At 41.9% G+C, this 16,794-nt stretch overlaps 2 protein-coding genes across 3 annotated transcripts in view; both read right to left on the reverse strand.

The window, feature by feature from the left end:
* The window catches only part of vg (transcription factor vestigial), a 78,326-nt gene extending 74,789 nt beyond the window's left edge, over positions 1–3,537 (reverse strand). The window contains exon 1 of one of the 2 annotated variants that reach the window (XM_033345883.2): positions 1,794–3,537. In XM_033345883.2, coding sequence (XP_033201774.1) covers positions 1,794–1,997 — 204 coding nt within the window. In that variant the 5' untranslated portion in view covers positions 1,998–3,537. The remainder of the gene's footprint in view (positions 1–1,793) is intronic. The other variant, XM_033345882.2, reaches the window with a different exon arrangement.
* Positions 3,538–7,697: 4,160 nt separating this feature from the next.
* Positions 7,698–16,794, reverse strand: part of barc (RRM1_TatSF1_like and RRM2_TatSF1_like domain-containing protein barc) — a 57,960-nt gene continuing 48,863 nt past the window's right edge. The window contains exons 5-7 of the mRNA XM_033345682.2: positions 11,669–11,855; positions 9,263–9,399; positions 7,698–8,220 (exon numbers count right to left, since the gene is read on the reverse strand). Coding sequence (XP_033201573.1) covers positions 7,902–8,220; positions 9,263–9,399; positions 11,669–11,855 — 643 coding nt within the window. The 3' untranslated portion in view covers positions 7,698–7,901. The remainder of the gene's footprint in view (positions 8,221–9,262; positions 9,400–11,668; positions 11,856–16,794) is intronic.

The following is a 16,794-nucleotide window of genomic DNA, read 5'->3' on the forward strand; positions in this document are numbered from 1 at the left end:
AAGTACGCGGATTAGATATAATCAGAATGCTCTTTCACATTTCGATATATACACCGAAACTGAAATAAATAAACGACGATATCACACTCGTAAAATTTGTCATAATGAAACGACTACGCAACTGTCGAACGATCGACACTACGCTCTCGATATTTTCAACGTCCACGACTCGCCGGACAAACTTTTTTCAAAGAAAGTTTCGCATCACCCCATGCGTTTACCTACCTGTCGATTCGAGACACTTGCGCCAACGGGACAAACTAGTTCCTCCAGTTTCGAAACGAAGTCCGCTAATTCGAATGCAGTACCGGCACGGCGCGTGTACAGCGCTTAGGGCGGTTGAAATATCGTAACAAATGCTGGCGGGGTGTCATAATCCGTAACGGGGACCTGTCCAACAAGATTTCAACGCTCGCGATATCCACGATCACCCGCGATATTAACTGCAGAAGGAACTGCAGCGTTAACGTGGAAATTATGACGATCGACTGACACGAAATTCGATATACGTGATTTGTCTATACCGATATTTCGCGCTTTATGCTTTCCATATATTTTTTACGACCAACAATCAACCATCGGTGTATTCGGATAAATTTTTGCAACGTCCGTTAAGACTTTTGTTCAAAACAAGCGCGATCGTTAGGGGAAGAAGGAGATTTAGAGCTTAGCTGTCGTTTATACAGATCATCGCGAGCTTGTCATTACGTAATTTATATAAACATCGAATATTATTATCAACGATGACGTCATATTATTACGCGATCGTTTGCTATCTTAAGAATTTGATACAGAGTTTGATACGCCGATTGCAACATTTAGTTGGAATAAATAAATCTTCTCGTTAGCAAATCGGCCAGTCATTAATATCGTGTTACGATGCAACGTGTTGGTTGACGTTGCCAGCATTGAAAATCGAAAACTCGCGTCTTTCGACTACAAGAGCGCGATACACGGGTCGTCTAAAGACAACGACAACACCATAGAGAGAACAAAATTCGACGAACCTCGGCCGCAAAAAGACTACATCGTCGATAAAATAAAAATCAGGCGGATGGAAGAGAAGACCCGTAAGAATATTACGCAATCCGTATCTCTGCAAGTTACGCTATTACGGAGGGAACGAATTGGAAATCGGACGTCGGACGACGAGTCAGTCGGTCGGCACTGGTGCTGTCGTGGTCCTTTTTAGAGGCGGGACGCGTTGAAACGCGCGACCAGCTTGTAATCTCGAGACGAGACAAGCCGCGCGATACACGTCCCGCATGACAGCACGTACTCTTATGAATAATGTGTTAGGAACGGGATACCGACGAGCCGTTGACGTCTAAATTTTCGACGGCCCTGACGACGTGTAACGAGCCACGAAACGTCGCTCGTCAAACACAAACAGCAATCGTTTCTTCCTTTCTTTTCAAACACGACCCACGGTCGTATTTTTCTTCTTGTTTCGCTTCTTGTTTCATCGTTTGAACAGTCGATACGTGGAATACGCCGATATTACTCGGAAAGAGGTTTCTTTGTTTCGCGTACGATGAAAAGGCTGTTTCGTCGCGCAAAAAAAAGTTATCCAAACGAGCGAGTACTCGTTTCCCAACGCTTTAAATAAAATTTAGCAAAACGAAAGCGTAAACGAGCATTGTTCAGCCGTTTGGCGATTGCTCGCCGACCCGAAAGTCGAGTAGCAACGCGGATCAACCGTTGCTCTTCTTATTTGTTAACTTACTCTTATCGACGATCGGACGAGAAGAAAAAGAAAAAAAAAGAAAGACGAATAAAATAAATTCACTCACCCTGTCGTACTGGTGCGTCGCTGTAGCCGCGGAAAACGATTGAAAAGACGCCGACCTTGTAGGGCTGTCGTGGGCCGCATGCGGATTCGCATGGGGATGGGTGTGCGGGGCCGTATGAGGGTGAGTCGGGTGCGGCGGCGGCGGCGGCGGTGGCCTCTGGTAGAGGTAAGGATAATATTGATACATCACCTCGGAACAGCTCATCACCCCGCCCGGGCCCGGCACCCCAGAGCCGGCCTGCCGACGTGCGTACCCGAACGTCGCACCACCCGTTCGTACACTATCTTTTGTTTCCACTTCGTCCACTCTCCTCCACTCCTGCTCTCTTCTTCGACTCGTTATACCCTGGTCGTCCGATTGCCAGACGATCGTTCGACTCGTTCGATCAATTATTACGGAAATGAGTAGCAACCGTTCGAAAGTGTCAGGCGGATCCACGCATCTTCACGTTACGCGTTTCGTCAACGAACGACGAGTTTTGTTTCCGAAATTTCTGCCTACGTTGTGCTTCGACGTGGACGATAGAGAAACCAAGAGTTCGTCTATCGTGGCAGCGGTTTCTGCATCGACCCTGGCATGCTCGCAGAAGCGTCGAAAGTTAAACGACGAGACTGTTTTGCTGAATGGAAAGGATGTATTGCTCGGTATAGAAGAAAAATACAACCAAGTGGCGTTGACTTGTTTTTTACGAGAGATGTGATCTTGATGGTTGTCAACACGGTATCTTCGACACACTAGCGGTCACTTGATCGTTTAGAAAACAACGATCCGATTATTTTTCACTGCTAGTCACGTTTAGCACTGAACGTATTTCGATGTTTTGTAATAACAATGGTGGTGGTGGTGGTGGTGGTGGTGGTGGTGGTGGCGGTAGTGGTGGTAGTAGATGTAAGTGTGTGTGTGCGTGTGTGAGTAACGACACGGAGCGCGGCTGAATTGGAAGGTAAAAATGTTTGTTTCGTAGCGAGTCCTTCGAATCCACGTGTCGTTCCCTCGAACGAGAAATCAACGATACGCTTCGACTTTTGTTATTTCCGTATCGCTTCTTCCAGCGATCGAATATTCACGACGTAAACGTTTCCTTCGTCGTTCAAATCTTCTCGACGATCGAACCAATCTTTATCCAAATACCTTTGAAATCCTTCTCTTCTTTTGAGCGGTAATCGCTCGATAACGATCCAAGGATTGAATCACGAAACCGCAACTACAAATTTCAACGAGATCCGTTCGAAAGTACTCGAAACACCTGTTCTCCGTCGAAACTATCTCAAAATTTATGTTCCATCCAATCGTAATCCCGCGGCGTAACGTCAAACTGTCGTTCGTCGGCACTCGAATCACCGTAAACGTTGAAACGCGCGCATCAAGTGGAAGGTAGCTTGGATGCGTGGACAGAGGAAAAGATTTCGATTATCTCGGCACGAAACACCTGGCTGCAAGGAGCTACCCTCGCGACGAAGAGAGACGCAACCGGACCGTATCGTAGCTGGTGATGTGTCTCTGATGGGCGAACACAGACTGAACCCCCCGGCGTCGTGTCACCCTCACCGTAGACCGGTCGGCCGTCTTTTTCCAACTGGTCGCGCCGCGGCGCTCCGTCTTTTTCGCTTGCCGCGTGTTCTCTCCTTCCTGGCGAGGGTCAGGACCTGGCCTCCCTCTTTCGTTCACCCCGACAGAGGGGCTAACGGCAAAGGAAACGCCTCCTGGTAGTTCCACGGCCGGCCAATCACCATGCGGGAACGCCGCGTCCAATGAGGCAACGGTTGCCACTCCTACGCCTGGTCGTCTCTGTATTGATCCCACAATGAACCCGACTGCTGTCGCGGTATTAAGAAGTTCCTACTCGGGTTAAACCATCCCCCTCCTCCTCCGCCGCCACCTCCAACGCCTCTTTCTCTTCCTTCGGCTCGTCGGAGACCTCGCTCTCCCTCTCCTCTTGGCTCTGCCTCGACCAGAGCTACTACCTACATACCGTGTCTCTTTCCATCTCACCTTTACCTTCTTCTATTCGTCTCGCTTCACCCCTTGTCCGTGCCTGTCTTTCTCTGTCTGTCGTCGGTTGCCCGCCTGCTCCGTCTGCCCGTTTGTCTGCCTCTGTTGCGTCCGTAGGTAGCTCGGTTCGCCACCCTTTCGCCGCTTCCAACCCCAAACCCGCACGGGCTCAGCCAGGCCGTGCGCATAATGAGTCTTAATTAACAGTTTCGCGGTGTTTTGGGAAGCTTAATTTGCCGAGCCGAGCCTCCAAGAAGAGACGAACTACCGACCTCCTCCGCTTCAGAATTTTCTCGCGCCCACTTGCTCCGAGCAAATCCGCAAGCTGGTGGAAAACCACGCTTCGACTTTTTCTGCCGACTAAGGGGATCGATGATCGGATCGAGACGAGTCGATAGATGCGACGGATGTTTCGAAGGAGATTGGACGCAGGTGTGCTGGCTTTCGCGAATTTCAGCGGCGATGGGAGTCGAGGTTTCTGGAATAGAAAGAGGATTGGTCAGATTCGCGTTTGTCGATTATAGGAATACGTGATTCGTTCGAGTCGTGGCGACGGTGATAAGTTGTGTCGTAAAGGGTCGACGAATGCTCGAAACGACAAACAATTTAATCGTAGTGAGATGTAACAATGACGACGCGCGCTAACAAGATCGTTAAGCTCTGAAAAAGCTGGACGAAAGAGAATTTCAACGCGAATATACATCTAACGAGTTCAAAACTGGTACAGCGAATCGCTCGAGTTCGAGTGTAACACCCAAAAAGGAAATATTTCAGAAATTTTCGTGCCACCTCCACTTAACTCCTCTCCACTTGTTAACGCGTTAACGCAACGTCGAGTTGCACTTCGTCCTCAACGCAATATGCACTCGAAAGTCTCGTACAGTACCAAGTGCACCATACGTCCCGTATATAACACGCGATGCTGCAGTATCATAAATCCGGTTAACGACAATGTTCCGTCGATCATCGCTCGAAGGCGACACGAGCAAACAGTGTCAGTGTATCGACACTTGACCGTGGTGAATCGCCTCGTATCCGCCGCCTAATCTGCCGTGTAACGCGGCAGGTCCGTGCAGAACACCCTGTTCCAAATCCAATAACCTACGACAAGTGTGACACGACGTGCGTCCTTTTTTTCTATTTTCTCTCCTATCGTCTCTCTCTCTCTCTCTCTCTTTCTCTCTATATTCCTATGCCGGTTGGACGATCAAACGTTTCCTCGCGGGGTAGTCATCCTGCACGTGGCCACTCGAACAATGCATCAGCCGCACCCCGCTGCTAATAGACGGGCATTAAATTCGTCGGTGATATTGCCGCATGGGGGTTTTGCCTCCCCTTTCGAGTCGCTCTCAATAGGACGAGACGTCTGAAATATGCTTGCTCTTGTCGTCCAGAGGGATGCACGCACCCGGACCGACGAGATAGACAATGTTATGCGCGAGAGAAAGGTGTAGGAAGAACGGTGATCTTAGGCAAGCGTAGGGGTGTACCTATGTTTTTTAAGGTTGGATATTTGAGAGGGTAAAGAGAACGTGCAAGTTCGGGGTAATCGTCGATGAGCGATGGACGTTGTAATAATCGGGGTGGTTATCGAACGTGGTATTGTTTAAAATTGGCTAGGGTAAGTGGGTTTTTGGTAGACTCCTTTGGTAGCCACGGTATATCGGAGCATCGGAGAATGCGTTAAATGTACAAGGGTGAATATATATATTTTTATAATAAACGAATATGTTCGTATCGCGTCGAATATGCGTCATGTCTTTTGCGAGTGTAATTTTTGAAAATGTGCTTTACTTTTGGTTTAGTAAGATTATTATTCGGTAAAAGCGATTACCATACAAACATTGGTGGTGGACGGTGAGACGCATTGTTGGTTAAATTGATAACGAGACGGGTTAATTTAATTAACTATATTTACAGATATTTTAAAATGTAGAATACAAAGTTAATCGCAAGCGTCGCTCGCTTGATGATATTCGTTATAAGATTGCCCGATACCGCGATACTGATACTAAATGTTATGCCGATTCGCTAGACTCGTTCGTTATACTTATTCGCACGATTGACTGACTTCTGGAGAACATAGTCGTCTATTTATACTGGTCGAGGGGAGATGCCGGAAGGTTTGGACTTATCGCCGGTCGTAGGTTGCACGTAGCAGCGAAATTGCTTTGTCCAGAGTTTGTTTATTACATTATGTTGGTCGCACAGTGTTAATCCTCTGTGGCATCTTCGTATCGAAACGTCCTAAGACGCATATACCGCTACACGTTGTATCGATGATTCGAGGATATAAAATTGTTTGTTGCACGTCTGCGAATAAATCGTGCAATAGCTCCAAGTTTGTATTTAACAGCGAAGACGGCGAATGATCAGAGTCCGGTTAAAAACATTCCGCAAATCCGAGAAACTAAAGATCTGTTCCATTAGCGCGTCGATTATTTTAACCTGAACTAATGCAATTAAGTGGAGACAGACCGGAGATCGTGCTCTATGCTGTGAAGTATAATTTACTAATGAAAAAGACACAAGTAGTTTTTGTTAACGAGCATCCAGTGTAACGATGCAACAACCAGGTTAAATTGTTACGGATTCAACGCACGAACGCGGCATAACTGTGTCGTAGGGATTAAACTTGAAATGCACTTATGTAGCCATTGTGTTAAATATGGATCTTTGAAGTGGTTGTTGCATACCTGTTGTGCAATCTTCTTCGATGAGGAAATCTGTAGCATTTCTGTCGCTTGAAGCGCAAATGTCGCCTTCTATTAGCTGACACTGATACAGCACTCGAGAAATAATTTCACAATAACCACGGTATTAATTCGCGAATAAATTATTTCTTTCAAATAACAAAAAATTCCCTCGAGATAGAAAAAAAACGCCACGTATCCAGGAACTGTAAGAAGCGTAAGAGAAACATCGATAAACGATTTGTCCATTTTTCTATTTCGAAATCTTCTCTCTTCGATCATCCTTACGTAGTCTCGCAGCATTCCTTCTATTTTTCTAACCCAAACCCAATTTCCTTCAAATACACGACGACGACATGAAAATAATAAAATTAATCAATCAATACGTAACGTTAAAACATTAAAATTCCATTTCTTCAAAGATCAAGCAAATCGAATCAAATAAAATTATACAAACACGAAAGCAATCATTCGGTCGTGATAATCTATCGATGTAATTCTGGATGAAACGATAGATCATTCCTAGATTAAGTTTGTCGGAAGAGCCGAGACGAAGCGGCAGAAGCGGATCCGCGTGGTGTTCAGGGCGGACAAGAGCAAAAGCATGTAAACGAGAGTAAGAAGGAAGCAAGAAATAAGTGGAAGAGAGAGGGTAGATCTCCTGGAATCCCCTAATTTGCTATTTCGGCATTCCGACCGATCCGTGTGCTCAGCTGGTTCGTGGGACCTCGGCCGTGAGAGGCTGTTGCTGATCTATCAAAAAACGCGATTCCGTCGGCTCTTCTTCTGTCGCTGAACCGCGAAGCGGCGGCGGAACCCAGCTCCGTGTTCGTTGATGGGAACCAACCGGTTCGAATCTATCAAGAAAACCTTTCAAAAGGATGGAATTTCTCGTTGATATCGCAACCGATCGCCATACGGATCGGATTAAACGCACTTGCGATCGATTTCTATTTTGACGAACGAAACATCCGAATATCGTAAAATACACGTAATATGGAAAAATACATAAAATACGCAAAGTACTTGTTATATTTGTAATTATACTCTGTAATTATAAATAGGTATTTATAAAAATATGAATTTACACCAACATCCACGGTCAAACGATTCGTTAAGAAAACCTGTACAGTTTAAATTCTGCGAGTCATGTCAACCTGTTGGAAAATCAGAAGGAAAATTAATAATTACAAAGGTGAGGATTTATTGAATCATAAAATACAGGGAAAATTACTCTTTATTTCATCTGATTTGAATAACCGGAACATGACTGCGGAGCTATATTATACAACAGTACTTGGATATTCAACAATAAGGTACGAGTTACCTTCTAATACTCTTTATTCATGATCGTCAACCTTACTCTGAATTATTCCCATTTCAAAAATTTATTCATTCGTCTGCCGTTGGAATTTTCCTTGTTTTATGCATTATTTTTAAGCGATTCCCCTAAATGCTCTAAATCCCCGGAACTCGCAGATATTTCAGTTTCACTGGTACTTTCCAATGTCTTTGAACGTTCCGTAACATCCGTCTGTTGCGCAGTTCCCGTTTTTTCAGAATCTTTTATCGTCGTTTCAGACAATTCCGCTTTCTCTGGAACCACGGGCCTTTCCTCTCCTTTCTGCTCCTTTCTATTCTCATTGTCCGCGGCTTCCTGTCGCTTCTCTGCCTCGCCATCCTCCAAATACTTATCCCATTTGGCGATTCGAGCTTCCACTTCCGCGTCGGTTTCCGTAACCCTAAAAAGAAGAAGATGGAAATCGATTTGACGAGCGCGCCGTCAACGTCTGCCGTACTCCGCGATGCTTCATCGTTCTGCGTGTTTTATCATTAGGCTATTGGGAAATTAGGATAAGGAAGATAAAAGCGGTTATCGGTTAGCTGAAATTTCGATGATTAGGAATGAGAAAGGTACATTAGTAAAAAAATAAGAATTGGCGATATGTCAGGTTAATGGGTTATCGCTGGATAAGCTTTGGAAGAAATAAAATTATCAACCGACTTGGACGATAAAACGAATAAATAATACTGAAAATATATTTTATAGTGAAACTAGCTGCAATAAATGAACACAATATTAAACAAATTATATAAAAATCGAAAGAGACGCCTTGTACGAAAGTCGGCAATGTCGAATCCTATATATGATAACAGGATGTAAAAATAATATTGCAAATATTTATGACGCGTTAGAGAAATAATAACAATAGAAATGCATACATTTTGTAATTGCTGTAAAATTGGACATTCAAAAAAGAAATAAATATAATTTTATACAAGTTTTCCTGTGTAGCTTACAACCTTATCGATCAAGCCACAGAGTAAGATCACAATATTATCCGTAATTGATATCAAAGACAAATGTGATCGCTCGTTTCAGATGTAATTATGAAATCCTAGACAAACTATGGAATAGAATCTAGAATATTTTACAATTTCGAATAAAATACGGTATTCTATGATACTTATTCGTGTTTATAGAAACTGTGCGACTAAAGACACGACGAGGATGACAATTCTGAGCAGAAAGTTACTGTGCTTTTAATCCTTCTTAATTGTAATATAATAATATTTTTAAATAACTCCAAAATAAACTTTCATATTCTTTACAGAATTCGTGTCGATAAATCAGACTCGAGGAGTAAAGAAGAAGCGGCTTCAGAAGCAGAACGTAAGCGGATTGGGAATCTCGATGGACGGTTAACTATCGACTAAGCCCGACATAACTCTGGCAGGTCGGTAAAACCGACAGCAGAGAGGAGAAGCAACGGGTAAACTTACTTGTATTTGGTCTTGCCATCCCAGATTTCTGCCGATATTTTCCTCTGACTGAACCAACGACCGTTCAATAATTGAATACAAGCCTGTGCTTCTGCTGGTTCTCGAAATGTTACCTGGGCAACACCTTCTGGATGTCTCTGTAAAGAACAAAAAAGTTTAAGTTCAAACTTCTCAACTTTTCCTTCTACCAAAATTAAATAAATATCAAACTGAAATTAAATATCGAATGAAAAGCGTTCGAATACGTTCATAAGTCACTGTATGTAACAGAAGAAACCAATGATCGTTATATCATTCTTTTATTTTCGAAATTTTATCTTTCATACGGTTCGTTCTAACAGGATTTTGTCGCGTTTGTAGTCGTAGAATTTTGTTCGTTTCACTGTTGGAACTTAACTCAAATCGACAAAATGTACGCTATAATTAAACAATGGCCTAGTTAGTTAAACCAAGATATACGCTCATCGTCTTTCCATTCGTATCACACACGCTTTTGTACCAAGATGAATCCCTGTCTTCCCCTTTTACGACTTGAGGTTGGCCTCGCGTCGCCCACAGTCCCTCACAATACTTTTCTCGTCTCGGACTTAAACCACAATTTATGAGCCTTCGGTTTGAACATTAATTTTACTGTCTGACCCCATGCGCGACATGACATTCTTTGTTCTTTTCTTACGTTGTACCTCGTTAGATCAATCGGCACACTCTTCGTTTTATCCATTAGCCTTCGTTACAGATACACGATAAACATACGTACGTTCGGATTTGTAGCTGAAAAATTGCATGTGCATACGCTCGATAATTACTTTATATATTTTACAAAGTATAAATTTAGAATAAATCGTTCGATCGCGCAGAATTCGCTAAAAAGGAAAGAAAGAAGAAAGAAACAAAAAAGGATGGTCTAAAAAGCTTTTTCCAGAAACTCACGACCAATCGCGCGTTTTCCACACCGGGATGAAAAAATACGGAAAAAGAGCAAGAAAAAGGAAGCACGGAGCAAAGACGACCACCTTGACAAAAAAAAAGAGGGGGCTAACCGGAAATTACGCTGGAACGATATTGCCCGAATGGACGAGAAGTCGGTGAACGCCATAAAATGCATCGTCTGTTCATAAATTCGGTCTCAAGGATCGACTCGTTCTTTTTTCTCGTATCTTTCGTTTTTTCATCGAGCAACTTTTTACCGTGTTACGCGCGGTTCGAAAGCGGCCTGGAAAATACGGGGAGCGACGATCACGGGTAAATTGGCTGCCACGAAATTTCCTTTCACGCGCCGCTTTTGATCTCGAACACGCGTTTCTCGCACGCTCCGACGCGACGTTTGGTACGGTGTAACCGGTCCTATGGCAGACGATGGAATTCACTTTGACATTGAATGGATTCACGGTTGAGACGCGCCGACTGGGAGTGTCTCGTTGCGAATTTATGGGGTTAGGTCATCCCTTTTCGAAGGTTTATTTGCGTCGGCCACGGAGCAGCAACTTCTTTGTTATCCCCATCTTTCTGGTGCATCTTCTAAATACCTTGTCTCGACTCATTGTTCACTATCTGCGCATCGGCGAGATCAATTTTCTCCGGTTGTGTGTAACTGCTACGTTCTCAATGTCGATGACTAGTCGATATTACTCGTTCCTTTAATTTAGAATCTCGTTATTTCGTAGAAGCTACGTACGTAATATTCTATACTTGATGAAATATTTATGAAATATAAACGTTGCGTGTATGTTACTCTTAATAACCGTGAGATTAGAGGGCCAGAATGGAAAGCTTATCGACGAGTCAGTGATGATCTACACGACACAGAATGCGGTACTAATTGACCTAGATTTCATATTGGACATTATATCTGTTGTATAATCTATGAATCTATAAAGCATCGTTATAACAAGACTATGCGTAAGATTCGGGCTAATAAAAATGTTCTGAGAATTTGTAATTGGTATTATACAGAAATCCTAATACAACGTTCATTTTTCATTCTTTGCTCTATTTATAATTTCTAAGTGACAATGTAACAGTTAATATTTTATCCACTATGGTAAAATTTGGTTAAACAAATGATTAGATTTGGACAGGAAATTCTGTTCTAAAATGTTCCTAATTGCTTCATTGTATCTACTTTAATTGTTAAGCGGTTAAGCTAATTATGTGCCTGTTACACGTTACGTATTTTAAAGTAGATAATCAGCCTGCATTGTAGCTCGTTTAATAAGTACTTTGTTTAAAATAATTGTTCTAAATGTGTAATACCTCGAAAGCTATCGTTACAGTAGGATTTATGATAAAAATTAATGATAATACGATAATAAGAAATTAAATCGAACGTGTATATTTTTGTTTTTTCGTTAATATTCTCTTTGACTCGGGTTTGTTAATGGAAAAGAAAATACGAGAATTACTTACATCGTAAATGACAACTTTTCTGACGTCGCCGCATTTTAGGCACTCGGACCTAATATCCTGTTGATACTCCAGCAGTAACGAGACTTCTTGATCAAAGTCTTCTGGAGAAAACAAGTTTTTTATAACTACCACCCTTTCGTGCTTCAGCGGTTCTCCCAACACACGTTCAGGTCTCCAATCAAACAATCTAGGACAAAAAATTAATAACACTAACGAAGCATTTTACGACGATTTATACAACAATTGGAAGCTTTTGTCCATCTGCTGTATCGCAATTTTTGTCAAATTTTATGACCTAATTATGTTTCCTTTCAAACTATATCTGTTACTTTCATCGAAAAGGTATCCTTTTCATTATGCGTATTCCAACTATAGAATCGATTAAAAGATTTCATGGGACAACATGGAAAGCTGAATTTCCATTTAAAATAAAGATATGAAATTTGAATCGAGAAACGCGTTTGCATAAGCTTTAACGAGATAATCACATTTATATACAGAGAATATTACACGGTGTGTTGTAAAAGTGGGCAGTACGTATAGCCTTTTGTAATTTGCAAGGCGTGAACTAGACACTGCAATGAAGCCGCAGTAATTCCATGCTACGTATAGACATCGTTCGAGTCGTTTCATTTTATGCATAGTGCGCAAGAATCTTAGATGGAAGAACGTTTACTTAAATTACACACGTGACGTGACTGTATCATGATGTGTACGTACTTATGTACACACTTATGTACGTACGTTTGTGTTGTTTGCGCTGTCAACGTTTATTTTGAAAAATGTCAGAAACAATGGATCGTAAAGATGAAAATGATCGCGTAATTTCTGATTTTTCCCGAGCTTTAGTATCGATATACCTATCGATACGTGTACCTTACACGTTCAAATTTAAATAGTATTCGAAGATCAGAAGCAGGTACAATATTTTTCTCAAATCCTACACAGTTCTTTAACGCGTTAATTTTTCTAATTACAACCATCTTGAAGTTATTTTTATGTAGACGCAGATGAACAAGTGAAAAACTATGAACAAGACGATTCCGCTATCTTTTTCTTTTTTGTTTGCTTTTTTGTTTATATCATCCGTATAGATCTCGCTTTATCCTCTCGTAACTCTACAAGGTTCGGTTAGCCAAACTAATGAGCCGTAACATTTTGCGGCCATCGTGTGTGGCAGACTCCCAACGAGTTCTAAGATTATGGCAAGTGTTAACACATTTGTTCGCCACTGCATTCCAACTGGAGCGTTTAACCTTTTTTAGTAGAAGAAAACACAATTCAGCTCTCGACATGTTGCCGTCGGCTATTTATAAATTCTAAATTCGCGTCCATCGGATATTCATAGGTTTTTATCGTATTTCAAACGCTGTGCAACTTCGTTTATCCCAGCTCCATTTATTCGAACGAAATTTTAATTAATTCCTGAGTAAATGAACTGTCGATTTAATCCACTTATCTGAACGTGAATTCCTACTGTATGAACGGAAAGTCATATATAGCCGAGAGAATCAGAGAACTATTATACGAACTGTTTTTGCCCTTCGGATAAACAACGATCTACTGTTGACCGTTTCAGCAATAACAAACGAATTAAAATATTTACTCACAGTTACATCGAGATATGGTTACAACAGTACAATACGATACAATAGCAAAGAACGAGCCTTAGTAATACAGCGCTATTACGATTTAACGATATAATTTGTATCGACTGACATTTTCAGGTTCGATCGAATTGAGATTTTCAAAAATATCTTACAACTTTTACTTACGATGTTCCTGCTTGTAGAAGTATCAGATTTAAAAATATTACACACGATTTTGCAACATCTTGCTTGGCGTAAAAAGTGGCAGACAATTCTGTCAGCACCAAGAAAGCGTTTGTAACATTGTTGAAAGCGCCGATTTCACCCCAGAGAGCTTTGCAACGTTATCGAATAGTTGGAAAGCACTCCGGAAATTCTAGGAATGCCACGTACTTTACAATACTATTACAAATCTTGATCATATTTTCGGCGAATTCTCAACGCACCAACATTCCAACGGAGCTAAGAAATATAGACTTTTGGAAAACATTTTAAACGTTCCAACTATTCGTAATCTTAACCACCAATTATCAAATTATATGGACAATAGAATCGATGACACGATGAGATACGATTTATAAACGTTTCAGCGTTATACCACGCTAAATTAATCGACAATTACGTACAACTGCGAATTACTATACGCGCATATTGTATATTATTACTATACGTACGCTATATTATCCGGTCAGGAAGTTATGACTTATGACACCCTTGGATACAATTACATACGGACTTAATCTCTACCCCCGGGAATCAATTAAGCTAATCTCCGATTAGCTTAAGTCAGATAATATTAATTAAGGTGGCGCGTTATGATTGTCGATTAGAGGTCTCGTCTGATCGAGGCATCATTAATATTTATGCCATGATTAAGCAAGTGTGAAATCGGTAGTCGATAGAGCAGATCTGCCGCTATACATCGCTACGCTCGATAAAATTCGCAAGCTGATTGAGAAGATAAATTAACCAAGTGTCACTGTGCAAGGTTTGTCGAGGTTATGCCATACGATCAGCTTATTAAACATGGCAATGCCGGGCCGCATAAAATTATACGTATTGATAAATGGACACGCGTTAAACGCTGCACACTATGCGCTTACTACGTATGCGTAATAAATCTTTACTTCTGGATGGACATTCTTCCAACAGATTTATAGGTATTAGTCTAACGACTCTCGCTATACGCGATAGTTATTTCCTCGCGTCTCTTTTGGTCGTTTTGCTGAGTCAGGAAATTTTCTATAGTAAGAACGAATATATAAGGGCGTGTACGCGCGATTGAAAACGTGGGAATCGCTATGGAATCGAACAGGCCGATCGACATCCAGACTAAAAGAGAAAATCGTAGGAATAGGAAAACGAGATATTCAGTCGATTTGCGAACGCGAAAAGACCGTTAGAGCCGCGACTTCCGGCAAAGAACAGTCGAGGAGGGCCTGGTTCGTTCGCAAATAACTGGTTTTCACGAAGTTCAGGCCATCGAACTCTCTTGCTCTCGTCCTTAGGCAGATACCCGTGCGCACCGATGAAGACAGCAGACGCTCGACTAACCGATGATTACGGATACCGCGTGCAGATAAGGACCCTGTTCCAGGTGTACTCGAGGATTTCAGAGCCGATACGTCTTGCCTTGGTCACCAAACCGATCAACTCGAAGCTGTTCGACTTGAAACGGCAATAGGGAACTGTGAACGGTGAGATCAGTGATTAATTGACAGACGTGGATTCAGTTTACGATCCACGTCTCAGTTACGATCCAGTTTACAGATGCCTTCCACGCGATGGTAAAAATATCGAGAAAAAAAATATGGATAAAGAAAGTTTTTGCGATAGAGGAAATAATTTAAATATATGCTTCCTTGTAGTTGCAGAAAATAAAGGAACACGGAAAGGCAGAAAAGGAATATTCCGACCAAACATAGACCTCGTTTTGTAACCAAAAAGTAAGTCCATGATTCACGGTATATCCGTAGAAACCAAGTCGAAGAGAATGCAAAAAAGAAAAGGACGGACAAGAAAAAGAACGTGTTTCGAGCAAAATTAGATCTTACTTGCCAAGCTCGGCGCAAGTATTGGGAGAATGACTAGCGTAAGGAATGCGGGTCTGATTAGTTATTTCGTATAGACTCAACACGATCGTAAGGATAAGCACGCGTATTGGTCGAAAGTGTCAGCTATACGAACAAAATAACACAGCAACGCGTGACGGCGAACGATACAAAGCAGCGCCTGCCTTGCCCACACCACTCTAATTCATTTTGTCATCTTTCCAGCAACGCACAAGTACCTTATTTTCATTAAAATTCCAAAGAACAGTTTCGATATTTAATTAACGATTTTTTTTTACTCGTTCTTTTTGTCATCCTCCGTTTATCTTTTGCTCGCACTTTTTACGGCTCCACCGAAAATAAAATATTCCGCTTCGGAGAAACGCTTTTAAAAAATATTAACTTTCATCGTCGCAGAACTTGAAATGCTTACGTTAGAATATTCTTCTTGCACGGCTTCTAGAACATCGTGGAATTCAAAAGTAATAAAACAGAGAATGAGAAACCTTAACGAAGACGTAGACCCGAAGAAAATATCGTGCCGAGATAAACAGAGCGATTCTAACGTTTCTCTGCGTGTTCCACAGATAGGTTCTTGGAGTATTTCTCGAAACAGGAAATGTAACGTAACGTGGACGTGCAACTCGATGGATTTACACTGAAATAAACTAATCGAATCGTTGCTCGGTAACAGTTGAAACCATTTTCTCTGCAAAGTGATGAATCATCTTGTTGAAAGTTTTCTCCTCCTTTATCTTCTGGGTTGTTTCAGTTTATTAAGTTTGTCATGAGATACCTATTTCAATTAAGAGAGGAAAACGCTATAAAAATTTATAAAAATCTTCCTCGATTAAAAAATTGCATTCCATATATTTATATGTCGGAGTCAGGTTGGCATTTTGGGGCGTTCGATGAACCTTTACTTACTTTACCGTCGCCAACGTAGCTAATATTTATCCGTACGAATGTGGACACTACAAGAGGCTATGAGCAATAGTAATAGGATGGTCGAGATGATGGTGACAACGAATTCAGGTTCGATGACGAATCCACGGTCCACGGGAGGACAAGTATCAACGTGCTACTCGATTCGGGTAACTTCCCGATAACTCAATCGGCAATTCGTCCAACGACTCGCTAACAAACTAACTCTCCCTTAATCCAAAAGAGGCTGTCCTTATATACTCCTGTCCCCACTTCTCGGGTCAATCTTTGTTTTTAAGGAGAGCCGTATAATCATTTCGTACCTCTGTCAGATAGATGTCCTTCCCGTGACCGTGGCTACGTCCAGTGACTCGCCATGTCACTTCGAGCCCAAACCCATCGTCATAAAGTCAGATTGGAACATTAAGACTATTTCTTATTTTTATTACTTAAGGGCGGCTATAGTAAAAGTCTGGACTAGTGTATAGGGGGGTTTTTCCCAACATTCCGGACGGGAAATTCCGCTGTCTTTCCATCTCCGACATATATAATCAATTAAAAT

This window comes from Bombus vancouverensis, chromosome 10, assembly GCF_051014615.1.
Source record: "Bombus vancouverensis nearcticus chromosome 10, iyBomVanc1_principal, whole genome shotgun sequence".
In the NCBI taxonomy this organism is placed as follows: domain Eukaryota; kingdom Metazoa; phylum Arthropoda; class Insecta; order Hymenoptera; family Apidae; genus Bombus; species Bombus vancouverensis.